At 44.1% G+C, this 27,517-nt stretch overlaps 2 protein-coding genes and 1 long non-coding RNA gene across 3 annotated transcripts in view; 1 reads left to right on the top strand and 2 right to left on the bottom strand.

Moving 5' to 3' along the window:
• The window catches only part of L3MBTL1 (L3MBTL histone methyl-lysine binding protein 1), a 54,339-nt gene extending 40,634 nt beyond the window's left edge, over positions 1-13,705 (bottom strand). The window contains exon 1 of the mRNA XM_049650754.1: positions 4,793-13,705. The gene's annotated coding sequence lies outside the window, so the exon portion shown is untranslated. The remainder of the gene's footprint in view (positions 1-4,792) is intronic.
• A 2,123-nt stretch (positions 13,706-15,828) lies between these two features.
• On the bottom strand, positions 15,829-19,860 carry SRSF6 (serine and arginine rich splicing factor 6). The gene is made up of 6 exons (XM_049650771.1): positions 19,644-19,860; positions 19,272-19,420; positions 17,806-17,930; positions 17,238-17,446; positions 16,885-16,968; positions 15,829-16,788 (listed from the first exon to the last, which is right to left on the bottom strand). Exons 1-6 carry the CDS (start codon positions 19,748-19,750, stop codon positions 16,428-16,430), a joined length of 1,035 nt encoding a protein of 344 aa, XP_049506728.1. The 5' UTR covers positions 19,751-19,860; the 3' UTR covers positions 15,829-16,427.
• Positions 19,861-19,882: 22 nt separating this feature from the next.
• LOC125936590 (uncharacterized) lies at positions 19,883-23,110 on the top strand. Its single transcript, XR_007462064.1, has 3 exons — positions 19,883-20,635; positions 20,736-20,790; positions 21,550-23,110. It is a non-coding gene; the product is annotated as an uncharacterized LOC125936590 (long non-coding RNA).
• Positions 23,111-27,517: the final 4,407 nt, after the last annotated feature.

A 27,517-nucleotide genomic window follows, 5' to 3' on the forward strand; every position in this document is an offset into this window, starting at 1 on the left:
AAAAAAAAAAAAAAAAAAAAACGTTGAAAAAAAAATTAAAAAAAAAATAATAAAAAAAAAAAATAAAAATTAAACCGAATCACATTATTTCCCTATCTAAAATTCTTCTATGGCTCTCCACTGCCCTTAGAACAAAATCCAAGTGCTTTATCCTATAGAATCTGACCCCTGTCTTCCCCTCTGACCTTATCCTCCATCAATCTTCCCCTGTTCTCCACCCTCAACAAACACTGGTTTCCTTCTGTTGATTAACAAACATTCCCACCACAGAGCCCTTGATCCTTACTGTTCCCTCTGCTTAGAATGCTCTTCCCCATCCTCTTTGCTTGGCTGCCCCCCTCCCATCCTCCAGGCCTTGGCTCAGTGGCCATCTCCTCAGAAGAGGTCTTTCCTGGCCATTCAATTTAAAGCAGCACACCCCTCACCCATGCCACTACTGCCTATCCCATTACTGTGTTTATTTCCTTCACACCCTTCATTACAATCAATAATGATCTTCATTTACTTATTTGTGTTTGATCAGTCAACCCCACTGAGATAGAAGTTCCATGAAGGCAAAGATTTGTTATCTGTCCTGGCCACTGCTCTATGGCCAGTCCTCAGAATAGTGCCTGCACACAGTAGGTGCTAAAAAAGTGTTGTATTTCAGTAATTTCAACTTGTTAATAAAAAGCTCTGTATATGTGATTGATACTGGGTTGCTTTAAGGTGTTAGCAGTAATTGACAATGGCTTCTGGCATACACGTTAAAGGAAAACATAGCCTAGGCTTAAGACTGACTTAAGACTATGAATCTCAGCTCCACCACTTACACCTGTGCTTCTAAGTAGCTTACCCTCTTTGAGCCTCAGTTTCTTCATGTGTAAAATGTGGCAACGGTATATGCCTCAAATGGCTGTGGTGAAGACTGAACGGACAAAATACGTAAAGTCTTGGTAGCAGCAGAGCAGACCTTCGACAAATCCAACTCCACTCCCTTTTAACAGAAATTCCAGGAAGCTTGGTAGCTTGTTGGCAAAATCAGCTTACAGTGCTCACTGTCTCTCCCAGCCTCCCTCCTGCTATTCTTGTGCATTCATTTATTTTCCAGATTTTCTTACTTAAAATAAGAGTCCATCCTCTGTATTATAGAGTATGTAATCAGGTAGGCAAAGGCTAGATACATAACCTGATTAATTCAGGCAACGTTCAAACCAAGGTGTGTCCCGTGTTAAAATTATAAAATAGAACTCCCTGAATTTCAATTCTCCTTATTTTGTTTTGCACAGCTGATGTACCATTTTAAGTGCTTTTCAATAGAGTCAATCTTCTTACTCAAAACCTTGGCAGTCATTAAGAGTCAATGTGGTAGGATGCCTGAGTGGTTCAGTCTGTTGAGCGTCAGACTTGGTCATGGTCATGGTCTCGTAGTTTGTGAGTTCGAGCCCCACGTCGGGCTCTGTGCTGACAGCTCAGAGCTTGGAGCCTATTTCAGATTCTGTCTCCCTCTCTCTCTGCCTCTCCTCTGCTCTCACTCTGTCTCTCTCTCTCTCTCTCTCTCAAAAATAAACAGACATCAAAAAAAAATTAAAAAAAAAAAAAAGAGTCAGTATGGTTACTCCTGGAAGAATTTCATTCTGTTTCCAAACTTGTATCACATGCTTTAGGTGTATCCAGGAAGGGAGGCTAAGGGGACTGCCCTGCTATTCAGTTTGTTGCCCTCGTTTCAGCAAACACTGGAGGGCCAACTAGGTGTCAGCACCATTCTGTGCCCTGCGAAGACAGTCTCAAAAAAGAGTGCTCTCATGAAGCATATATTGTAGAAATAAGGGATAGGGTTGGGCTGGAGATATAAATTTTTTTTTTCAACGTTTTTTATTTATTTTTGGGACAGAGAGAGACAGAGCATGAACGGGGGAGGGGCAGAGAGAGAGGGAGACACAGAATCGGAAACAGGCTCCAGGCTCCGAGCCATCAGCCCAGAGCCCGACGCGGGGCTCGAACTCACAGACCGCGAGATCGTGACCTGGCTGAAGTCGGACGCTTAACCGACTGCGCCACCCAGGCGCCCTGGAGATATAAATTTGAAAGCCATCATGTATAGCTGGCGTTGAAAACCATAAAGCTGAGTACAAAGAACAAGGTAGGAGCTTTGGAGCTCACCAAGATTTAGTTGGGAGGAGGAAGAAGATCTAGTAATAGAGCTTCTCATGAGGTCAGGGGGAATCCAGAAGAGTCTGAGCTTCTGGAGGACACATGAGCAAAGTTTTCAGGAAAGGGGGCCAGATCAAGTCAGGTGAGGGAGTGGACCGTTGGGGCAATAAGGAGTCATTAGAAACCTTGACAACAGCCACTTCCAAGGAGCTGTGGACATAAAAACCTGGCCAGAGTGGGTTCTAGAGAGAGATCATGGATTAGCTCAATATTTATTGAGCACCTACTATGTACCAGTTCCTGTTCCAGGCAATGCAGATTTATCAATGAACAAAACAGACAACCCCTGTCACAGAATCCACACTCTAGTGGGGGAAACTAACAGTAAGGATTGATCCTCGTGGGAGAATAGGAGAAAAGGAAGTGGAAACAACGGGACTACCAACTCTCTTAAGGAGGTTGTGATGTGAAGGAGAGCATGGAGTTGGGGGATGGTGTTTGGAGAGTGATGTGGTCTCAAGGAAGGGGTGTGGGGTGTTTGTTGGTTTGTTTTTAAATAGGAGATGTCACAGCATATTTGTACCTGAGGAAAATGAGCCTATGGAGAGGAAAAAACTGACAGGGCAGGGAAGAAAGACTCAGTCTAGAAGACAAATCCTTGAATATGCAGGAGGAAAGGGGACCCAGTGCATCTGTGATGTGGGGACCCAACACACAGTAGACTTGGGCTCCTGCCAAGAAGCACCTACTGCTTCTGTGTTCTTCCTCCCCAGCTAGACCATGAGTTCTGAGGCCTGAAACTGCTTTCTCTGTGATTTGAATTCGTTCCTCCTCTCCCGCTGCCACCCCTTGTGCTTGCAGCCTATGTGGCATTTTCATAAACACTGTCCCACCTGGTACACACAATAGCACAACCAGTCTGAAATGGCTCCCGGGCCTGAGCCAGGTGCCAGGAACATCCACTCCCACCCCTAGAGCCTGCTTGCAACTTCAGAACCCCACTTCTGTGTCCTGCGCATATATGGTTCCTTCTGCTTGGTACCTTTCCGTATCCCATAGGTCTGGAAAAATCCTAATCACCCTCCAAGATCCAGCTTGAGTGACACCTCTTCCTTGAAGTGTTCCCCAAATCCACCCCAAAACAAAGTTAATCATCTCCTTGACTGTGCTCCATTCCACCACAGTCTAATTATGCATTAACTTGTGGGTCTCTGAGATGGCACAAAGCAGCTGATGTGCAAAAAGCCTGACACAGAGGTTGCACTCAACAGTCACTGAATGAATGAATGAGAGAGCTGGGAGTAAAAAGTGGTCAACATATTAGAAACAATGATATTGAAATACATCAATGGTTTAGCCATTCATTCCTTAGGGGCTAGAATACAATTTCCTCCAGCGTTGCTCAGAGGCTAGGGGAGGAGGGGATAAAGAGGCAGTCAGCTACCCTGAAGGCAGCCCTGGGCAGTCAGCTTCTCTGGGAATTGCCCTCAGCCAGGGGAGCTGCCTCGCCCAAGTGCCCTCTCCTGGAAGCAGCCATCCTGTCAGACTAGTTGATAAAGGGTAGAAGGGCCTTGCCCCTTGCCTCAATTTGGGTTATCTCAGCAGGGCCATGTCCCTTCCAGAGCTATCCCTGGGACAGGTTGAGGCCTCTGCAGAGACTACGTTGGCACTTCAACTTCTGCCCACCACTTTGCTGTCTTCACTGTCCTACAGGTGATACTCCCAAGGGCACTCCAGTAAGTCTGCGCTTACATCTCCCTCCCGGAGTCTGGTTTCAGGGAACCCGACCTAAAACAGTCATTGGGTCCCTGGGACAGCGCGGTCTCTGGCACATAGCATATGCTCGGCAAACATTTATTGAATGAGTATGTCCCTGTTTATTTTCCCTTCCTCTCTGCTAAGGTTCTTCCCACTGCTTGCCCTTCAAGGCTTCGTATACAACAGACGCTCAATAAAGGCCCTGGCTCTAGGTGTCGGGAGTGGGGTTAGCGCCCCAGACATCCCCACACGCCTCAACACACACACACTCAGCCCCAGCGAGATCGGGCGCCACAAACTTGGGGCCTGCCCCCAGCAGCTGCGGCTGGGACGCGGGAGGGGCGAAAGAGGCTCCGGGGTCGGGACCGCCGCCCGCCCGCCCTCGGAGGACTGGTACAGACGGCGGCAGGCGCGGCGGCCACCGACCCGTCGGCCACGCGCAACGGTTACTTTTTAAAACGCCAAAATGGCGGAATTCTTTTTATTCTTTCCCTTTATGGCAAAATAATAATCCCATTTCCCGTTATAAAAATCGGAAACCAACGGTAGGAAGAAGAAAGTTTGCCAGATGACCCATTTCCTAAGAAACCCCAAAGCCCGCCCTCTACACCTTCCGTCGTATTAATGAAAAACTCTTAATTGACTGCATTTCGCTGAAGACGGAGCCGCCGCCTCTCCCACGCGCGGTCGCGGCCCCCAGCCCCGCAGCGGCCAGCCCCAGCCCCGGTAGCGCGCCGCCCGGACCCCTTCCGCCCCGCTCCCCCGGCCCTCGTCCCCAGCCCGCGTCCCCCGCCGGAGGCGCTCGCCACGAGCCGCGCGCCCGGACCGCGCGCTGGGCACCTGCGGCAGGGCGGGCGGCACCCCATACCCTGGGCCGAGCCCCCGCCGCGGGGTCCCTTACCTGCGAGGCCCGCCCGTGGCCGCCCGGTGCCGAGCCGCCGTCCGAGCCCCACGCGGCGCGCGCCTGCGCGCAGAAGGGGCGGGCCCGCCTCCCTGCAGGACGCGGGGCGAGCGCCGAGTGGGAGCAGGGGGCGCGGGCCCGGCCGCGTGGGCCTAGTGGCCTCTCCCCACGCCTTCTCGGTGGAGATTCATCCTGCCCCCCCACCCTCCGCATCTCGGCCAACGGCGTGCAGGGGGCGCGGGACCCGCCGAGCCGGAGAGCGACCTGCTGGGCCCTAGCGGAGTGGCCAGTGACAAAAGACGGGGTTGCACTCCCGCACGCATCCCGGCTAGGGCGCTGCGGTGTCCAACGCCCTCCTACCGCACCGCCCCACCCCCCAACCTGGAGAAGGGGAGCCAAGGAGCCTCAGACAACAGCCTCACAATGGATGAAGGGGCGTGCGACCAGAGGAAGAGGCCTAGGGGGGCGTGGGTTCCAATTCTGACCCTGCCTGGCGTAAAGGGCGGCACTGACCAAACCTGCGTTTGGATGACCCTGTTGCCACGGCTGCTAGTGTGACCTGGAGGACATCATTTAATCCTGGCACTAATTTCTCCATTTGTAAAGACTAACCTACTTCATGGCATATAGTTCCTGTTTTGGTGTTACCTTGAGCAAGTCACTGCTTCCCTGTGCTTCAGTTCCCTTGATCTAACTGGAAAGTGGATGTAATAACATACTGCATGCAGATGAAAACAGGGCAACTCTTGGTCCAGCCTAGAGCCGGGGGCTCCTCTCCCATACCAAAGGATTTAACCTAATCCCTCATTTTACAGAAAAAGGGCACTGCTGTCCATTTGGCCTACTAAGATCATGACCACAGTCAGACCTCCAGCCTCCTGACTTGGTCCCAATGAGAAAAAGATTCCTAATTAATTGTAGGCAAATCCCCAAATTGTGATCATCAGATTTAAACCTGGTTTAAATAAACCAGACTTTATTCTGGTTGCCACGCCAACGCATTACATGTGTTCTTCCTTGCTGCAATGTCAATTTTTAATCACATCTCATATTATTGGGAACAGAACTGCATCAGTTGAGGATGCTGGTTGCCATAACAATGTAAGTCTCTTTATACACACCAATACACACACAACCATCCGCTCTTTTTTTCTCTCATCTCTACCCAGACTGCTTGTTCTAGATTTTCCAAAAGGTTTATTTTAGGTATTCAGATTACAAGAAAGTGGTGGAACTACACAAACACATGGCTTCTCAATTACAAATGCATCTTTCAGACAGTGATTCAGACAGACAAGTGGAATCTGAGCCAGCAGGATGCAGGAACGAACAGGAGTTGCTAAGACATTATTCTGCCCATTACCAGTATTTGGTTGGTCCAGATACTTTTGGTGGTCTTGCTTGCTTGAACACCTTCGGGGATGCAGAGCTCCTCCCAAGTTGATGTGATTTGGGGAAGGTTCTCTCACAGAGCCAGCGTTTGTTGTGCTACGCCAGAATGCCCTCAAAAGCAAGTGAGCTAGTCCAATCTTTCCCTCAAGTGACGCCCCCCTTCTATATGTTAATAGCCCCAAGGTCTTCTCCAAGTTAACCTTCCACCCCAGTGGACCCAAATTTGATTGAAATGTTGATAGTAGAAGCATGGAGAAAACTGTTGTGAGCAGCCAACAACTTTCTGTTCCTACAAAATTTAGTTCCCTCTTGGTGCAGTCACTGTGTTTTAGGAAAATCATCAAAACATGCCCTTTATGTAAGTGTGCAAACATCTCTGGTTCTGACAGATTTTACTAACAGGAAGCCCTTTCTAGCATAAACATGCCAAAATCCTAGGTAAAATATTACAAGAAAAAAAGGAAACCAGCAAAGGAGGAAGAAGAGTGAATTCATGGTCGAATTTGCAATAAGGGGAACGAACAGGAGTCAGAAACAAGAGGGAAACAGAGCAATAAGGAAGGGGTGGCCTGGTGTCCTTCTTGTCCTGGAGGCTGTTATTGGATAGACAGGGACCAGCTGCTAAGGACTGGGGTTTCATCACACACTTCGTGGCAGGAGATGGGATCTTAGGTCCAGGTGATACCAGGAGGAGGTACTGAAAAACGCATGAAAAGACCACATCTCCAGACAATGTAATTGTGGGCTCCATAGTGGGAAAGGCAGGGGAGACACAAGTTTCCAAATATGATTAGCTTCAGGTCCTGCTTCCACCAGAGCATGGGTTTTTATTACCCAAAACTTCAGACGTTGACAAAATTTATATTTGGGTTTGGGAACTGAAGCTTCTATTTGTAACCGCTAGGAAAAAACTTGTTTCAGTGAAGCCCAGAGCTTCAGCTATTTCATTTCCTTTACCCTCACGCTGTAAATATCTGAACCTTGTTCTCAACAATTTGTCTTATGATGACCCTGAGGAACCCAACAAAAAAAGAATCAGCTAACCAAGCCATATTCATTTTCTATCAAGGAACAAACTGGTGGCTTAAAACAACACAAATGATCAAAGCCCAAATTGGGTCTCACTGGGTCTCAAGGGGTTTTATTTCCCAGTACCAAGGATTTTTCTCCCCAAGGAATTTACCTTGTCAAGGGGACAAACACCACTTAGGAAAGGTGGACCAAGAACCGAAGTCTATACACGCCATTATTTTGCTTTACTCTGACTCTATCTGCTCCAGGGCATCTTCTGATGTCATTTATCAGATACCTCCATTTAGGCTATGACAGAACACCACAGACTATACTAGGTGACTTACAAAAAAAGCTTATTTCTCACAGTTCTGGAGGCTAGAAAATCCAAGATCAAGGCACTGGCAGATTTCATGTCTAGTGAAGGCCTGCTTCCTGGCTTCACCAACAGTCATCTCCCTGCTCTGTCCTCACACAGCAGGAGGAGCAAGGGATCTTTTATATGGGTGCTAATTCTAATCATGAGGGCGCCACCTTCATGACCTAATCACCTCCCAGAATCCATACCTCCAAATATCATCACATTGGGGATGTTTCTACATGAATGTGGGGGAGATATAAACATTCAGTCCATAGCACGTCCTATCCCACAATCAGCTGTTTGGATGAGGTTGGAACTTACCTTCCAATCTCCCTTCTTCCACTCAAGGAACACATTGGCTTTCTGGTACAAACCAGCTACTTGGACAGTGTTGGCCAGGTATGGGGGTGGCAGAGTAGGTGGGCATCTCCCTTAGAAAAGCTTATCTACTGAGAGGCAAAAATAAAGTTCCTTGGTGTACTTATTAACTCAAGAACCTCTCCCTGGCTTTGGACAGGAAATGAAAAAAGTCAACCTTTCAACTTTGTTTTATTTAGCAACATCATCAAGTTAGTGTAAGGTTTTATACTTTATTGAAATACGAAATATTTGTTATCTGTTAAGAAACATGGCACACACTCCAACTGAGTAAATCTGAAGACAATTTAACAAAGGATCTATTTTTAAAGGGATGGGCAGGTTGTTGGAAAATCACAATTGTTAGAGTAAAACCATTGGGGCTAGGAAAGAGGGGAGACTGTGGTTACCAGGACTCAGAACAAGAGGGCCATATGTAGCACACTATGCCCTTCAGATGAGGACTACCACCAGCCTGAACCCTACAGAGAGGAGGCTGTGGAAATAGGTGTTTCAATCTCAATCTTTTCGCTCTCTCTCCTTTCCTACTGCTTTTCCCTAATGGCTGAACCTAATCAGAAATCAGAGGGCAAAAGAGTATGTGGACGGAGCCAATAGAGATTAACTTCCTGGGGCTCAGAACAGAGAATGGAGGCGTGGTGGTGTGGGAGGGCCAAATGGAAAGTGTCTATTTGTTCAGGCAAAATGAAATTACTAACCCCCTAAGTTTTTCTTCTTCGTACACAGGTTGGTGGATTTAGGCTGGGCGGTCTCAAGCTGTAGGCTTGAGGCTAACAGGCACCTTCCCTTACCCCCTGACACCTGTCTCATATCCTAGGACCAGCAGGCTGACAGAGGGATATTATTCTCATAGTGATGGTAGAGATGCAAAAGACCAAGTCCATTTGTGTAAGCATTTAAGCCTTTAGTCATGTTGTATGTTTCCTGTAGCTACAGTAACTAATTACCATAAATTTGGTGACTTATTAAAACAAAAATTTATTACCTTGCAGTTGTGGAGCTCTGAAGTCCAAAATGGGTTTCATTAGTCCAAATGGATTGAGGGGATGTTTAGCCTGGAGAGGACCTTCACAAGGTTAAGCTGTGGGCAGGGCTGTGCTCCCTCCAGAGGCTTTAGAGAACTGTTTTCTTGTCTTGAGGTTCCTTCTGTTTTCAAAGCAACAGCGTAGCATCTTCTGGTGTCTGATTTTGCTTGTTTTCGCATCAGCTTTTTCTGGTCCTTTTACCTTCCAGCCTATTGTGATTACACTGAGCCCGCTTGGATAATCCAGGATAAGCTTCCCATTTCCAGACCTTAATTTAGTCACACCTACAAAGTTCCTTTTACCATGTTAGGTAACATATTCACAAGTTACAGGGTTAGAAGACAGGCATCTTTGGGGAAGGGCAGGGCAGTATCTAGTCTACTAAACATGTCATGCCTACCAAAATTCCACTGGTCAAAATCAAAGGACAGCAGGTACTCTGCTCATTAAGGGAGGATGGGGATATACACACACACACACACACATACACACACAAACCTATAAAAGAATCTGGCAAGGCCTTTAAGAAGTATTTACTGAATGTGAGTTTAGACTATTATGACTCGGGTATCATACTGATCATCTTACTATCATCACAGCCACAGCTATCCAGGCTTGAGTTCCTGCTGGGTCCGCAACGGAATGTCATCTATAGCAAAGGTGGATACAAGCTGTAATTTAAGATCTTATTTGTGCATCCCAATTAGAATGCTGCTGTGTATGCTACAATCACACTGAAATTTAGGCTCTGAATTTCCTTCTCCCTCTACTCCTATCACCCAGAACAAGAGGACACATTATTTACTTTAAACCCTTCTCTGAAGGTGAAGAGATTCTGCAGGAATACTAAAGTTTCCTAACTCTTTTGCCAGAACTGGCCCAGAATTCAGCTGAACATCTATTAAGGCAGGGAGTCCACATACTACTTGCTTTGCTCTGAGGAGGTTAAAGCAAACCTAGAGTGCTGTTGCTACTAGTGGGACCCATTCTGTAAGGATACTGACAAACCAAATTCAAAACTGATGAACTGAAAAGGGCTGAGTGGATGTTTAGCCTGCAGAAGACCTTCCCAAGAGCAGACAGTACTATGATCTGTGGGGCCTGAGAAAGATCCAGCTAGTAGCAATGAACACCCAAAAGTCCAGACTATACTCACAAAATACCATTTCCAAATAAAGATAACCAGAGCTCACTGGAGAAATGGCTGCCTCCAGATCTGAGATTAGAGAGAGGAGCCTGGAAATCTCATCATATTAGAAAGAAAAGAAACTGATAAAGATTATTAGGGTTGCTTCAAATGAACTCATGAGGCAACCTGAGTTGACTTTCATGAACCAAAGACAGAACAAGGCAACATCAATAAGGAGAACTCCAATGGATTAAAAAAAAAAAAAAAAAAAAAAAAGGCGTGTAAAATCATGGTTTGTGGGTTTAATAATAGATTCAGGAAAAGATCATCAATGGCTGCCAATGACAAAAAGATACCCAAGTAGTTTTGGGAAGGAAAACAAAACAGAATCTGGTAAAACCTCTAGAATAATGGGTCTCAAGTTTGAATAAGCACCAGAATCACTTGGAAGGCTTATTGTAACACCTATGGCTGGACTCCACTTAGTTTCTGATTCTAGGGTGGGGCTTGAGAAACTCTGTTTTTAACAAATTCCCATATGATGCTGATGTTACTGGGCCAGGCACACTTTGAGACCCATCGTATTGTTCTTAGATCTAGTCTAGAACATGCTAAATATCATTAGCATGGAATCAGCAAAATCAAGACTGAAAAACTACTCAATAGTGGCCTTCAAAAAATATACTGCAAGGGACAAGAGAACAAAGAGACTTAGGTCTTTAGTCGTATATAGTGAACGGTCTTCAGCTGGAGTATCTAGGATTTCCTTCAAAATTATCTGGAGGAAATGGACAGACATACATTGTTAAAGCTGAATTAAGTATTCAGGAGTTGGTTCACCATACTATTCTCTAACTGGTGCTTGCAAGCTCATAAAATCAAAGTAACAGCAATATATTTAAATAGTATACTCAAGGCTGTTCACGAATAGCTAAAAAGTAGCAGTGGTCACTTAATCAGATACTTGGGCACCATAATCAGCAACTGTGCTTTGCCTACCTTTTCCTCAATTGGCTAGGAAAGAAAGTATTAGGGTTTGACTACACAATATTTTAGTCCATGGAGTGACTGTGCCAATGTTTTGATAACAGCATTTACCCCCACAACAATACTAGAGGGCATGGTTTTACACAAGAGAACATAGCTTATTTTCTATGGAATCTATTAATCTCTCCTCTATTTAAAGTAGCCTCCTGCTCCCTTTTTGGCCCTGGGCTAGGAGAACCACACTCCAGCTTTCAGTGGTAATGGTGTACTCTCTGATGCTATCCAAGCTCTCCCCTTCAGCAGCTCTTAAACTTGAATATTAGCTCCTTCTCTTCCTAAAAACAAAAACCCCTTTTCTTAACTTTATTTATAAGACAGTCTATTCACAGGAAGTACTGCCTTACAGGTTATTACAAGGTGACTGGACATGATGAGCTGAAGATAATCTCATTCTTGTGATATTCCTGCTAAAAACGCAATAAGCAGACAGCAGACAAACCCAAATTGAGGGCAATTCTACAAATAACTGTCCTCTACTTTTCAAAAATGACAAGGCCAAGAAAAAGGCTGAGGACGTGGTCCAGATTAAAGGAGACTGAAAAGCCATGACAACAAAACGTGGCAAATGATCCTGAACCAATAGAAAAAAAAGACAAAGAATTATTAGTGGTCAACTAATGAGACAGATCTATGGAGCATGGATTAGACAACAGTACTTCATTGATGTTATTTTTGGTAGGCACTGTAGTTTAACAGAGAATGTCCCATTCCTAGGAATTAGTTTTTAAGGAAAAAACAGCAATATGTCTCTAATTTATTTTCATGATTCAGGAAAAAAATTTTTGTAAATGAAACAAAGTATAATTAGTGATGGGAAAAGGGTATACAGTTTTTTGTACAAGATTTTTCTGTTTATCAAAATTATTACTTAAAAAGTCTATTCGTTCTCTACTCTCTGAGCCTTCCTTAATCTGAGTGCTTTTCACTAGGAGGAATTATCTGACATTGTTTTTTGTTTTTCTTTAACGCTTTAGGGCTGTTAGGAACTGAACCAGGATTTAAAGCCTGCCTCTGTTAATAAATCTTCATGTTAATTCCATGATTTCCTCAGAAATGATATTGAAAATGGGTATAAACGAGTGTCAACAGTAAATAAAAACTTAATTACTAAGTTTCCTAGTGTCTGAGCTGTAATACTCAGTACCACCTGCTTTTGCAAAATTCCAATGAGCTCTGATGAGACTACCCGGGAAATACCAGTTCTTTTAGATTTACATCTCCAGAAGGATACACAAGAAACTAGTGTTCCTGGCTTCTTCCATGGGGTCAAAGGTGCAATCTGCCACCTTAACCTTTTTAGATCTCTCAATTTTTGACTCCTTTCTATTCAAGTATAAAAGGCTAATCACTTAAGTACTATACTGAGGGCCCATCTGTAGGGTTGCTGTAACCTAGCCAAGCAAATCTAAACAAGCTATTGAGGACCTAGATCAATTACACAATTGCATCAACTCATCCTTTTGGCAAATGGAAACCTGGTGTTAAACATACATAGATCCATCCATCTTATTCAAGATGTGGTCATTGCCTCAAAAAGTTCAAAATTTAATGTGTAAATTGGTAATTAGTAGGTACCAAACCATGTAAAAAAAACTTTCTTATCGTTTGATATTGAACATTAAAAATAGCATTTTTCATTCCTGCTACACAAGCCAAGGGATTAAATAGAACAATGAGGATACTGAACAAGTATGCTTACTATATATCCACTCAGGAGTATACTAGTCAGCCATTTAAAATAGCAGATCTTAGTAAAAGCAAACTGCAGAACACCACTCACGGTAAGGACTAACAGCTTATTGGGAAGAATAGGTTTTATGATCAAATAATTCTGGGCAGTGACAGATACTGTTAACGGCAGCTACCTTAGCCAGTGAGCTCTAAAGGAAACATACCTTATATTCCCAAGTATATATTAATTTTGCAATTAAAATTAAGTCAAAACTTAAGAACAAAACATCCAACAGCCATAGGACTGAAATTGGATAAAGTCAGAAAACTGCCTTCTGAAAACAAGGTAAATAATAAAAATGTGAGGTTTCCTAAATGTAAACTGCCGAAGTTTAGAGTGCTCCAAGTCTAAATTAAGGAAATTAGGTTAAGGACTTTGGAAAAGGTGATTAAAGCTTCCTGGTTTACCTGAAAAATACGTCACAGAAAATGCTCAAACCACTATTAAGGTAACAGGTAAATTTTATGTGAAAACAAAGCAAGACAATACAAAAAAGTTTCATATGGTTAATCCTTCACAACAGCAGATAGTACTTATTATGGCTATTACATGTCATATGACAACATGTTCCTGATATTAACCTCTATTTTTAAAAAAAGATTTTAAGTAATCTCTACACCCAACATGGGGCTCAAGCCACAAACCCCAAGGTCAAGAGTCTATGCTCCACTGATGGGGCCAGCCAGGTTTCCTGATCATCTTTAATCTCCACAACTCATGGCTTGTCCTTGCCAATTTCATGGATGACATTAAAGCACAACGACTTGCCCAAGATAAACCATCCACTATGTCGATCATAAAACAGGTCTCCGAGGAACTGAAAAGCCCTTTTCCTCATACTCAAGTCAGGAATGGCTTGCCAACTGGCAACTCTAGTTGAAAAATCATTTACCAAATATTTGGTACTAAGTGGGAATACACAATAAATCCAAAACCAGCAACCCTCAGTAAGCATTTTATTGAGGAGATAAAGCATAAAGTAGGTTAACAAAGTGGGGAAAAGAAGATACCAAGATGAAAGGTAGTAACAACACAGGACTGGAAGGTAAATCACAGGAACTGGTAGGACTCAAATTGGCCTTAAAGGCACTATGGCGTGTCAGTCAACACTATCAGGTAAAAAGAAAGGGGAATCAAGATGTTGCTCATTTCTATTTTTGCGCTCAGTTTAATACTCTATCTAGCCAAGGATTTACACATGGCATGTTGCAGACTCTCAGATTCTACTGATAAGTTAGCAAGGAACTAATAAACATTTCAGCAGTCAACTCTGTTCTTAGTGGGCCAGTGTTATAGTGGTTTAGGTATATCCAATGACATTGAGGTCCACAGGGATAGAATAGGACTAGATTCTCAATAAGCTGGTCTTTGCTATTACCAGGAAACTTTTATGGGCGTAGGCACTTACCCATATAATTACCCACTTTGGGGGCAAGCAAGCTAACAACGTAGGTAAACCTGCCCATTACCATGTGAGGTTAGACTAACACAAGAAAGCCCAGTTGAAAGATGTTTTACACTTTTACAAAGTCAAATTTCACACTGCAATATTCCCCCCTCCTTCCTTTTTAAAAGGCTGTGGTTTTAAAAGCTTTTGTTCTTTCCCTGAAAACGAGAAAACTTTGGTCAAAGCCAATTCTTAAACCAACTTGTTCTTTAACCAAATTTTGAAAGGCAGCTGGAGATGTGCCTCTTCGTGAATTGTAACTTCTGTTCTTTCAAGTAGGAAAATAACTACAATCACAGACACTAGTGTCTTCTTTCAAATTCTGAAGTTTATACTGGGAAAAAACCCATTTCTTGTGAATATCTAAACTTTAAAACAGTATGAGAGTAAAGAAAAGAAAATAAGGTCATGGAAGAAGCATCAGCCTTTTGGGGCACTATTTTCCTAAGAGTAGGCTCTAAAATTTTCTAACAGGAAGCTCAGAAATTTCTGAATAACAAATCTTTCTATGCACTAGCAAGTACTCCTCCCAGCTACTCTGGGATTTTGACACCTAAATCTTTGACTCAATTTTCTCAAGCAGCCTCATCTCAGGTATGCCTTCTGGATTATTGGAACCTACAAACCAACTCTAGATTATCATGCTTTCTAGTCACATCTGTGGCATGATGAGCACTATGCCACTATGCCCCACTATAGTACAATCCAGTCCTTGACACCTTACGCAGTGACAGATCCTAGAAGATAATAAAGCGGAGTCAAACAATCTGTATCTTGGTTTCAAACCAAGATTAATGAGTGCTTTTAAATGGAATTAAAGTATCTGAACATAAAGATAGAGGGTAATTCATTTCTCAAATTGCAACTTCAACTAATTAGGTTTATAGATGCATGGACCCACTGGTTATCCAGTAACTCCTACAAATTTGCAGTATAATTTGGCTTCCACAGCATATATTAAAGTACAGAAAATTTAGAGGTTACCCATGTAAATTCTTTTCAAGCCCACCATATGCTGTAAAGTTACAAGGATGATCTAATCAATTATCACATAACCCCATCAACCATTAACGACTGATGGCTGGGTGGAATTTCACTCTAATCAGCAACCAATTTTACCAAGCAACCTGTTAAGTGCCTGTTAAATATAATAGTCTTCCAGCTGAAAATGCAGTATTTGTTTTTCTACTTTGAACAAGAATATGCTAAATTTCCAATCAAAGAAAGGCTACTTCCATTTTCATACAACAAACACTAAAGACCATGGAACCATATTCTAACAAAACACTAATTACACTGACCATTTCTCCATAAAGTGGGATTACCAGGCTAAACGGGTTCTCAAGTATTAAGAACTACTTCTTCAAGAGTTCAATTAAATTTAAGTTGAAAAGTTTTCATCATTTAAAATCCACTAACTTAGGCAAAATCGTATAATAGACGGACCACGAAATACCTTTTAAACTCAAAGGGGCAGATAGGACTTTGGCAAATTTGATTAACAGCACAAAATGTTATCCAAATCCAATAATTTATTGCTGGTCTGAGGCTTGCCTTCTTTTACACTTTGAATTTACATCGTTTCCACAAAGAGTAGATTACCAATATTTAAAGGAATTTAATAGTGACCTATTCAGTAAGGCAATTATCTTGGTAGCAAATTTTTATTGAAATCTTACATAACTCAAGCTTATAAAAAGCCAACATAATTGAAAATTGGGTTCTCCCTCTAAAGCCTTAGGTATTCAAAGCTTGAAACGGTTAATTTAAAAGTAAGCGAACAAAACAACAAAACCCCTGCAGCAGATCCTGCTGAAATACTTAAAAAAAATCTAAATGAGCTTAATCTTTACAAAAGTTATTTTAGCTCAAAAGCTATAAAATCAAAGTTATCTTAATTCTACAAAGAAGGGAGAGGATCTTTGACTTCATGCCACCATTTCTTTAGAACCTCATCTTTTTCATCAAATTTGGCCACAAATCAAATTTCTGTGTGCCCCTGTTTTCAGGAGATTCCTCTTGCAAAGAGGCCAAGTACAAACATGGAAGAGTAACTGCTTAAGCAAGTAGGAAAGTGTTCCATAATAGTGTGCAAAGAATGTAGAGTTCTAAGTTAATCTCTGGAACTCGATCTGGACCGTGACCTCGACTTTGAACGAGATCTAGAACGGGATCTTGAAGCTCTTTTTGGTGGAGGGGACACAGAACGTGCCTTTGAGGGTGGAGCAGGTAGGGGTGAATTTGAACGAGACTGGCTCCTTGATCTAGATTTTGACTTTATATCACCTTTTCCATTTTCTTTGGGGGAACGAGATCGAGAACGAGACCTGCTTCGAGATTTCTCATACTCCTTAGATCTGCTTCGAGAGCGTGAACGGGAGCCCCGATCAGACTTGGGCTTAGATTTGCTTTTTGATCTGGATTTCCTGCCTTTTGATCGAGAACGTGATCGACCTTTGCTCCGAGACCTGGATCTGGACAAGAAGAGCCAGATTTTTTTCTCAATATCTTGCCAGAACATACAAATAGAGTAACATTCAGAAAAAAAGATCTAACAGCTCATTATTTACCTGGAGCGACTTTTTGAGATACTTCGAGATCTACTGCGGCTGCTCCTGCGACTCCTACTTCGTGACCTTCTTCTAGACCGTGACCTATAACAAAAGATGCAATAAAAAACATTAATCTCATATCTCAACACAAACTTTTGTGTCATTGACAAAAAACAGTAAACAAAATATAATTTCTTACCATAAATTAAGTCCACCTTAAAACATTGAAAAGAACCTCAATGATGCACAACACAAAAGAGACTACATACTGAACTTTCAGTTAAGCATCAATTGAAATACTGCTGCTTGAATTTTTCTTTGCTCTTAGCAAATATGGTTTCTTTTCCTTTCCCTGTATTTCAACAAATTACCTTGATCTGCTTCCAGAGTAAGACCGCCTGTGGCTCGTTCGTGGTTTATCCTCAATGAGCCTGATATTTCTGCCATTTATTTCTGTACCATCCAGTTTATCCAAAGCACGCTTCATGTCAGAGTAGGAACGAAACTCAATCACGCCTTCGTTTGTGCGTTCTTTGTGAGCATCCGCATAGGTTACTTCACCTGCTTGTCTCATGAAATCCTAAAGAAGCAACAAGATTAAACTCAGAAATGTAATGAAAAAAATCTACGTACTGTACTGGATTCTCAGAAATTTAAGAAAAAAGTGAAGCAAAAGCCTACCTTTTAAACATTAGCCATATCGTTTTTTTTTTAAATTTATTTTGAAAGAGAGCACACACACGGGTAGGTGGAGCAGCAGAGAGAGAGCGAGAGAGGATCCCAAGCAGGCGCCGAGCTATCAGCGCGGAGCCCGGATGTGGGGCTCAAACCCACCCAACTGTGAGATCATGACCTGAGCTGAAATCAAGAGTCAGATGTTTAACTGAGCCACCCAGGTGCCCCAGCCGTATCATTTTTATCTCAAATTATAGCACATACCTTTAAATCTTGCCAACTGCAACGACTAGAAAGATTTTCTACAATAAGCCTGAATTCTGTACGAACAGGTGGTCCATATTTGTCTCTGCCAGAGGTTCTCCGACTGCTGTATCCACCTCCACCACCTTTATCACATGAAGAGAATAATTAGATGCTTTGTAATGACAGGGATGCTTTTTTTTTGAAAGTTAGTACAAACATATCAACTTTTATTTACTGGAGTAGGACTTTGCTATTATACTGCTAAACCTTCGATACAGTTGTGATTTGCCATAAATTAAATTAAGGGCAAGTCAAATAGACTAAATCCAACTAAACTTCTCCTACAATCTGTTAGAGAGTGACTGCTCCTTTATTCGATTTACCTCGCTAAGTTTTATTTTACAGAACATTGTAAAATATAAAACTTAACTGATTACATGCATTTCTACATTTTACAAAAATGTTTACTAGTTACACTAAGTACTTACATCACAGTGTGAGGTTTTTGGTGGTGGTTTGGCCACAAAACACGCAAGGTAACAGTCACCTAGTTCAGATTAACCAGTTTTGTCTAACCCTTGGAATCCTCACCATCACCCTGCGTCTAATGGCAAAAGGCTGCTGTCGTCATGGCTTCCGGTAAGGTCAGCCAAAGGGTCATAGGGCAAGGGTCACACAATGTATGGAAAAGCCAAGGCCAATCAGGAAAGGCAGTCATCTTAGCCTCAGTGGACACAGCCTCAGCCCCATTGGTCACTTTCAAATTGAAACATCAAGGACTTGTTAAAAAGTTTGAATTCAACATGCAACAATTTCAACATCAAACATTTAACATAACCAAACCCCTCCCACCTCCTCCCGGTAACATGCCCCAAATAATTCAAATGCAGCATAAAGCTTATTTAAATCTGTGTGGTACTATACCACATTAGTTAAAAATAGTATTTTCTTTGGCCCCCGCCAATTTTAATAACTCTAAGACCTAAACTTAAAACTCCTCCCCTTACCCCGTCCCCACCCCACCCCACCTCCACCCCAGCCTGCCCTCAAACTTCTACTCTAAAACATTCACATTTCTAGCTAAAGCACTGTCAGGTAAGCAAGGGGATACAACAAATACTGCCATCCCTCACTTCCTCCGTGGGCAGAGCCCACGACAGTGCTGACAGGGGCCCAAGCCACCCCCCGCCCCCAACTTAGCAAAAAAAAAACAACAACAAAAAAACCCCACAACAACAAAATTAAATATATAAGCCCCAAAACAGCCCAACCCTGGCTAGCCAAACCCACAACCCAATCCCCGCGCTCCGGCGTCCCGTAGCTGTCCCGGGCAGGCGTGAAGGCAGCGGCGCCCGTGGACACTTGAGCCAGTGGACCCCTGCCACCGCGCCTGCCCGGGCTGGGAGGCCCCACCCCGCCCACCCTAAGCCTGCGCCCGCCCCCCAGGATCCCAAGGACGCGGAGCGCGCGGGGGTGGGACTCACTGCGGCTTCCGTAGCTGTAGCCGTCGCGATCGCGGCGCGGGCCCCGGGCGTGCTCCACGATCACGCGCTCGCCGCAGAGCTCTTTGCCGTTCAGTTCGTAAACGGCGTCGTCGGCGTCGCGGGAGTCCTCGAACTCCACGAAGCCGTACCTGGGGGCGGTGCGAGAGCCGGGAACCGGCAGGCGACGTTAGGCCGGGGGCGCGCACGCCCGCGCGCCCACCCTCCGCGCGCGCTCCCGCGACCCCGCGCCGCCGCCATTTTGGAGGCCCTGCCACGCGGCGCCGCGGCCTGGGCCATCTTCTGTCCAGCGGACCCCGCCGCCGCCAGACCCAGAACACTGCGGACGGACGCGGGCTCCCAGGCCGGACTCACCCATTTTTGAGGTCTATTTCAAGGAGACGGCCATAGCCGCTAAAAAAGCGCTGGATGTCCTTTTCCCGGACGTTGTAGCTAAGGCGTCCTATGTAGACGCGCGGCATGTCTGTGGCGGGCGAGGGGCCCGAAGGCTGGCGTCGAACAGCTGACCGCAAAGCAGGAGCCGCGGTGCGGGTGCGGGGACGGCGAGAGCCCGAACACGCGCCTCACACCGCAGCGGCGGCCGAGCCCAGCCACACAATGGTGCGCGCGCGCCAGAGCTGCACTATAAGGGAGGGCGAGCTGGGGGCGGGGCCAGCGCGTGGCGTCAGCGCGCAGCACGTACCCTCCCGCTCTGGAGCCCAGGGCTCGGGGGTGACTTGCAGGTCCACTTCCGCGAGGTTTTGGGGAAGTGCAGTTCTGCTCGCTTACACAATTTTCCCCACCCATCATTGTAAACGTAGTTTCCCGTCGTCGAGCCACAGACTTGTCTTCTAATTTGTACTTTTTAAAAAACCTCCTTGGTGTGATCTCTCCGGGACAGGAGTTTGGGAGGCAGTCCCGGAGGACTCCCGGTTTTCATTGGTTCCTGATGTTGTCGTTAATAGGACTCTGTGGTCTCTGATTGGCTCCTTAAAGCGAGGCTGCGAATTTCCTCCGCTGATCGGCTCACGCTCCGCTCGGCGGGCAACGCGCGCTCCGACCCCTGATTATCCCGTTTCACCTAATCCGAGGTTTACCCTCCGGAGTGGTGGTGACCCGCACGGTTTCGCGTTACGAGCATACAGCCTTGCTGGCCTCTATCCCTGGTGGTCTCACAGCTATCATCGGCCTTGACCCCCTCGCTGCCCGTCCCCGTCCATGGGTCTTTTCTTGAAACACTGGCAAGTCACCTGTAGATTGCTGTGTACGTGGTAATTCCACTCTCGCTGTGGGTGCTCCCAAAGGGAGTACGACCGAGGTCTCTGGCCCAAGAAAGTTAATCAAGACCTGGCAGCCCTCCTACACAGGTGCTCTCTTTTTCTCCTCCTCATGGAGAGTCCCGTGAACCAACAGGTTGGAAGCCCCCGTGTATTCGATAGAAATATACTTTTTTTTTTTTTTTTTTAGTGTTTCATTGGACATGCCTTTTAAAGCTGGAGAACTACATGAAAACCCCGAAGGAGTAAGTTTAAGTGGAGAGCAGAAAGCCCTAGTGTACTCTGAAATTTGACTACAGGAAAGGAGACTGGGAACGAGGGAGTAGAGAGGTGGGGAAAGACGGGATAGCACGGTGTTACAGAAGCCAAGAGAAGAAACAGTATCCGTGAGATAACACTGGCTGTTCAGGCATTTCCGAATATTCCATTTCATTTTGAGCGGTTCAACCTTGATATTCTTTAGCTGGTTGAGACAGGGCGATTTGGCCTTCCAGGGAACTTTTAGCAAAGTGTAGAAGCAAACTGATTATTACGACAGGGGGAGAAGTGTTAATGCTGGCATCTAGCGGTAAAGGCTAGATAGTGCTTAAAAGTTAAATACAACACAAAAATATAGATCTATAAAAATTCGTGGGATATAGTAATTAGGGAAAAGAAAATTCAACAGTGCGACATTTTTTCACTCCTCAAATTGCCACTATTTTAAAAAATGTTAAAATTCATTATATGGGAAGAGGTGCATCAGGAAATGGCGCTGATACAGTGTCGGTTGGACTGAACATTCTATTTGGGAAGGTAATGGGGTAGTACTTACTAAAAGATGAATATAGGCAATGGGGTGTCACCTTCTGTCTTTGCAGTTAATGTGCCCAAAGAGAAAGATGCAGCTAACATCATCCTTTGCTTCCTCTAACCTCTCCCCAAAGGCCAATGGCTACTTTTGTTTGTTTGTTTTCTTGTTTGTTTGTTTTTTTGTTTAAGTTATCTCTGTGTCCTATGTGCAGCTGGAACTCACTACTCCCAGATCAAGAGTCACACGCTCCATGGACTGAGCCAGCCAGGCGCCCCCCCAGTGGCTACTCTTAACAAAAAACCATTAACCCACCAACTACAGAAGACAGTCTCAAATGATCATCATTGAAGGTACTGTTGGACCATCAGCATTCTGTCGAGTCTTGTTGATGATCTAACTCACCTCTGTTGATATTTTGGAAGAAAGACTCAAGGGAGAAATGATGGATGTATAGCACAGGAGGCCACTTCTTTTAGATACCTACAGTTGTGGCAGATAAAGATCACTATTGCTGATTCTAAAATTGTGGAGGTAACTGCAGAAGTCTGTCAGCAAGAGAGAGTGGCCTCAGTCTGATCCAAAAGAGAGTTAATAACTTTGAATCCATCCATAAATACCCAGATTGTAAAGGATAGTTTAGAGCACGCATTGTTGTGGTTTTCAATCCCAAGTACCATGTGATTTGAAGTGGGTGTAAACTGAATTGTGATAGGTTTTGCTATATTATGTCTGGAAAACTTAGCATTCCAGAAGCTGTCATCTTGAATGGACTTGGGTTGAACTTGGCAACTCAAGTGTGTTTACATGGAGTGGAGTGAATGTATGCAGGTGTTGCTGTAGAAATGGAATTCAGAAATGGAAATTGTCAGGGACAGAGTTTGAAAGAAATGTGAATCAGATGATTGAAAGAGCTCGGAAGTGATGAGATTAAAGGTACATTTCAATTGCGGTATTGGATTAAATGTTGCCAAGCTAATCCAAACCCTTTTTGAAAAACATCTGTACAGGGTTCATCTAGACAGGGTTTTTCAACCTAAGCACTACTGACATTTGGGGCCAGGTAATTTTCTGTTGTGGGGGCTGTCCTGTGCACTGCAGGATGTTTAGCAGTGTTCCTGGCTGGCATCTACCTGTTAGACACCAGTAGCTCTTTCCCTCCCCCCAGCTGTGACAACTAAAAATAGATTGAGTGAAGAGGATTAAGAGGTACAAGCTTTCCGTTATAAGTCATGGAGATGAAAAGTATAGCACAGGGAATATGGTCAATAGTATTGTAATGATATGGTGTGGTGACAGATGGTGACCACACTTAAGGTGGTGAACATTGAGTGATGTATAGTTTTTGGATCAATCTGTTGCACACCTGAAGCTAATATAACATTGTATGTCAATTATAATTCAATAAAAAAAATTGGGGGGTTAACAAAATGTTTTGAAATGTTGACAAATGTCTGCTAAAGCATAGAATTGACACCTAAGGTGTTGCTTGTGACAGTGAGGGGATGTGTGTCACTGAGAATGGGCTTCCCTTGCGTTCTGAGTATTCAAGGAGTAACCAGAATTTTCAGCAAAAGTGGAAGGATAATGAGGTTTCACCACCCAAGAAGACTGGGGAGGATACCATGGTGGCTCAGTCTGTTGATATTGGACTCTTGATTTTGGCTCAGGTCATGATCTCACAGTTCGTGTGTTTGAGCCCTGTGTTGAGCTCTGGTAGTGTGGAACCTGCTTTGGATTCTTTCTCTCCCTCTCTCTGCCCCTCCTGCTCTCCCTCTCTCCCTCTCTCTCTCTCTCTCAAAGTAAATAAATAAACATTAAAAAAAAAGAAGACTGGGGATATACTGAACTATTTACATATCTGGTGTCATCTGAGCAATATGACAAGAAAATGTAAGGCTCTGAGTATAATTAACTGTGAACATATAATTTTTTTTCTTTCTCAATACATGAATTTGAGCCCACAGCATCCAAGCACATGCCTGGTATAATGCTTACATTAAGAACCTACAAATAAATAAACTCTATTAATGTCAAGTGGAAAAAATGCACAGAGGGGACCCAAGATATAAATCTGTGAGTTTGTCACATACTAGATGAAACCCCCCAAAAAAGTAGATGGAGAGCAGAAGAAAATTCAGAACTATGCCCTGGGGGACTGTATTAACTCCTATGTGTAATCTGTATGGCTGCTGTAACAAATTACCATCAACTCAAGGGTTGAAAGCAACACAAATTTATTAGCTTGCAGTTCCAGAGGGCAGGAGTCAAGTGGTTCACTGGGTTAAAATTGGTGACAGCCCGGCTGCACTCCTTCTGAAGGCTCTAGGGGAGCATCTGTCTCATTGTCTTTTCCAACTTTTAGAGACTGTCTGCATTCTTTGGCTTGTGGTTCCTTCCTCCATCGTTGAAACCATGAATTTTGGTTGAGACCTTCTTGCATCCAGTTACTCTGACCCTGACCTCTGCTTCCATTGTCAGATCTCCTCCTCTGATGCTGAGCTTCTTGCTTTCCTCTTATAAGTCCCTCGCCCCCACCCCCACCCCCACCCCCAGCCGTGATTACATTGGGCCCACTTGGATACTCCAGGATACACTCTCCATCCGAAGATCCTTGACCTAATCACTTCTGCAAAGTTTCTTTTGCCATGTAAGTAAAGTAACATCTTAAATTCTAGGGATTAGGACATGCACATCTTTGGTGGGGGCACTATTCTGCCTGCCAGAGGGACTCTGAAACTTAAATACAGGAAAGGAGACTGGGAAGGGAGATAGGGAAAGAAACCAAAGAATACAGTGTCACAGAAGAAGCCAAGAGAGGAAAGGGTCTCAAGGAGGTGGTGACCTTTGACAAACAGAAAGTTCACGAGGCTTTGACCCAGCCACCGTACTCCTAGAAATTTTTTTGACAAGAGGATTGATTTGTAAAACCTTAGGCCCTAAGATGATATTCTAGCAGTGGAATACTCTAATCACTAAAAAGAATGTTAGATTTATCGATTTGACAAATACTTATTGTGTGCCCTCTGTGTGCCAGCCGCTGCTCTTGGCATTGGGAATACAACAGGGGAGCTATGCATCAGGGTTTGTAAACACACCTTAGGCCAAATCGGGCCTGCCACCTGTTGTGTAAGTAAAGTTCTGGTGGAACACAGCCATTCACTCACATATACCGTGTCTGCTCTTCAACCACAACAGCAGTATTGAGTAGTTGCAATAGAGACGGTCTCCCGCAGAGTCTCAAATATTTAATAGCTGGGTCTTCACAGAAAATGTTTGCCTACCCCAACCCCTGATATAGACTTATAGAGATGCTCATGGTATGTTGTTAAGTGAGAAAGGCCAGGGTTAATATATGCATGATTTCATTTTTTTAAACAACAATAACCTTCTCAACCTCCCAAGCCCCAACACGTTTATGAGTATGCATGTGTATGTGCGGTTGGACTTGTGGTTGTCTCTCAGCATCAGTGAGGTTAGGTCCTACATAATCATGTCCCCACTAACTTGCTCTCAGTGTTCCTTACTCCTCCTTCTATCTGCTCCTTACTGTGACTTGAATATGTCAAGCACACACCCACCACAGGGCCTTTGCATTGAATGCCTCTCTGTGTCTGGAGCTCTCTTTTCCTGTGACTTGTCTCCTCATCTCTGGTTTCTGTTCAAAGTCACCTTCTCACCCCTGTAACTACTTATTTTATTCTTTGATATGTTGTTTTCCCCCCAGCTTTATAGAGATATCGTTGACATACATTTAAGGTGTAATATGTGATGATTCAATACACATGTATGTTGCAAAATGATGATCACAATCAGGTTAATTAACCCCTCCGTCCCCTTACATAATTACCATTTTTATATGTGGGTGATAACATTTACGATCTGCTCTCAGCATTTTTCCAGTTGTTAATACAGTGTTGTCTATTGTGAATTGTAGTCGCCATGCTGTACATTAGATCCCCAGAACTTACTCATCTTATAACTGAGAGTCTGTACCCTTTCACCTACATCTCATTCCCCCCCCCCCCCCCCGCTCTGGCCCCTGGCAACTGTTTCTACAAGTTCAGCTTTTTTAGATTCCATATATAAGTGAGAACATGTGGTATTTGTCTCTCTCTGTCTGACTTATTTCACTTAGCACAGTGCCCTCAAGATCCAACCATGTTGTCACAAAAGGCAGGGTTTTCTTTTTTTTAATGCCTGCATAATATTCCATATACATATGCCACATTCTTTATCTGTTCTTCTGTCGATGGCCACCTATGTTATTTCCACGTCTTGGCTATTGTGAATAATGCTGAAATGAACATATTCAAAAAGTGGTATCTTTTTGAAATAGTGCTTTCATTTCCTTTGAATATATACCCAGAAGCGAGATTGCTGGATCATATGGTATTTATATTTTTAATTTTTTGAGGCACCCTCCCCGTTGTTTTCCTAGTGGCTGCACCAATTTGCATTCCCGACAACAATGCACAAGCTTCCCTTTTGTCCACATCCTCACCAACACATTGTAACCCCCATTTTATTTTGTTTTGTTTTGTTTTATTGTATTTTATTTATGTTTTATTTTATTTTTGAGAGTGAGAGCGGGGGAGGGGCAGAGAGTGAGGGGGACAGAGGATCTGAAGCCGGCCAGCTCTGTGCTGACAGCAGCTGATGGGCTTCAAACTCGCAAACTGTGAGATCATGACTTGAGCCAAAGTCGATTGCTTAACCGATTGAGCCACCCAGGAGCCCCAAAAACCCCCATTTTAAACTAGCATCCCTCTCTGAACTCTAGATCTTTTTTTTTTAAATGTTTTATTTGTTTTTGAGAGAGAGAGAGAGTGAGCAGGGGAGGGGTAGAGAGGGAGAGGGAGAGAGAGGATCCTAAGCAGGTTCCAAGCTGATATCAGAGAGCCTGACACAGGGCCTGGCCCTACCAACCATGAGGTCATGACCTGAGCCAATGCTCAACCGACTGAATCACCCAGGCGCCCTGCACTCTATATCTTCTTATGCTGTTTTATTTTTCTATATGGAACTCTCATCACTTGACATATTATTTACTGTCTGTGCCCACCCCCGCTAGAACGTGAGCTTCATTAGTGCAGGAACGTTGTCTGTTTCCTCTGTGTGCCGTCTCTAGCCCTGAGAAGTGCCAGGCATGCAGTAAGTGCTCAGTGAGAGTAGTGCCGCTCAGGCAGTTGTTGCGAACTCACGAAGCGAGTATGTCCATTTAGCAGGTATTATTGCTGCAGGGGTCATCAGGGCCTGCTGATGGGATGGACTCTTCTTCCTTCTGATTCAAGCCCCACTCACTCATGCTGCCCGGCTACTCAGACCCTCTGCAGGGATGCTCGCTCCAGATCCCACATCTCTTCCACGGGAACTTACCTAGACAGGATCCTGGTGTGGCTAGACAGCCACAGGAAGTCTCATACATGGTCAGTGGGAATGGCAATTGGTACACTTTGGGAACTGTGTGATAGTGTCAACTAAAGCTGAAAGCTGCTAGCCCACCGCCCACCACTGTGACCTGGCAATTCTGTTAAAGAAACGTGTACATATGCTCTTCAAAAGGAATGTACTAGAAATCCGTAGCGGCTTTATACGTGGGAGTCCCCAAACTGGAAACCACTCAGATGCGCATCAAAAAGAGCGTGGTCAAATCATTTGTGGTTTATTCGTACCACACACTGCTACCCAGCAATGAGATTGAACTACAGTACACAGCCCAGTCAGTGGATTTCACGACATAAGCATCTAAGCAAGACACGAAGGAACCCATACCATATGGTTCCATGTATGTAAAGCTGAAGAGGAAGCCAAACCGATCTATGGTATCAGAAGTTACAGTGGGGGTGGGGGTGGTGACCAGGAAGGAGGCTTCTGGACTTCGGGTCCTAGCTTGTATCTTGAGGTGGGTGCTTGTTGCACAGGTGTGCCCTGTTTGAGAGAATTCATTGAGCTGTGCACTTCTGATTTGTGTACCTTGCTGTATGTATGTTGTACTTCGATGGAAGATTTTTTTAAAAAAAGGAATATCTCTGTAAAACAAAAAATTATAATTTACTTGACCTGGAGCACTCTGGGTTGTGCTGGACTAATTAGCTCCTGAGGATTTGATTCATAGTCTTTGCCCATGAATGTCACTTTGTCTGAATCAGTTAACTATTTTGGTTTTGTCCTCCAGTTAG

This window comes from Panthera uncia, assembly GCF_023721935.1.
Source record: "Panthera uncia isolate 11264 chromosome A3 unlocalized genomic scaffold, Puncia_PCG_1.0 HiC_scaffold_11, whole genome shotgun sequence".
Classification (NCBI taxonomy): domain Eukaryota; kingdom Metazoa; phylum Chordata; class Mammalia; order Carnivora; family Felidae; genus Panthera; species Panthera uncia.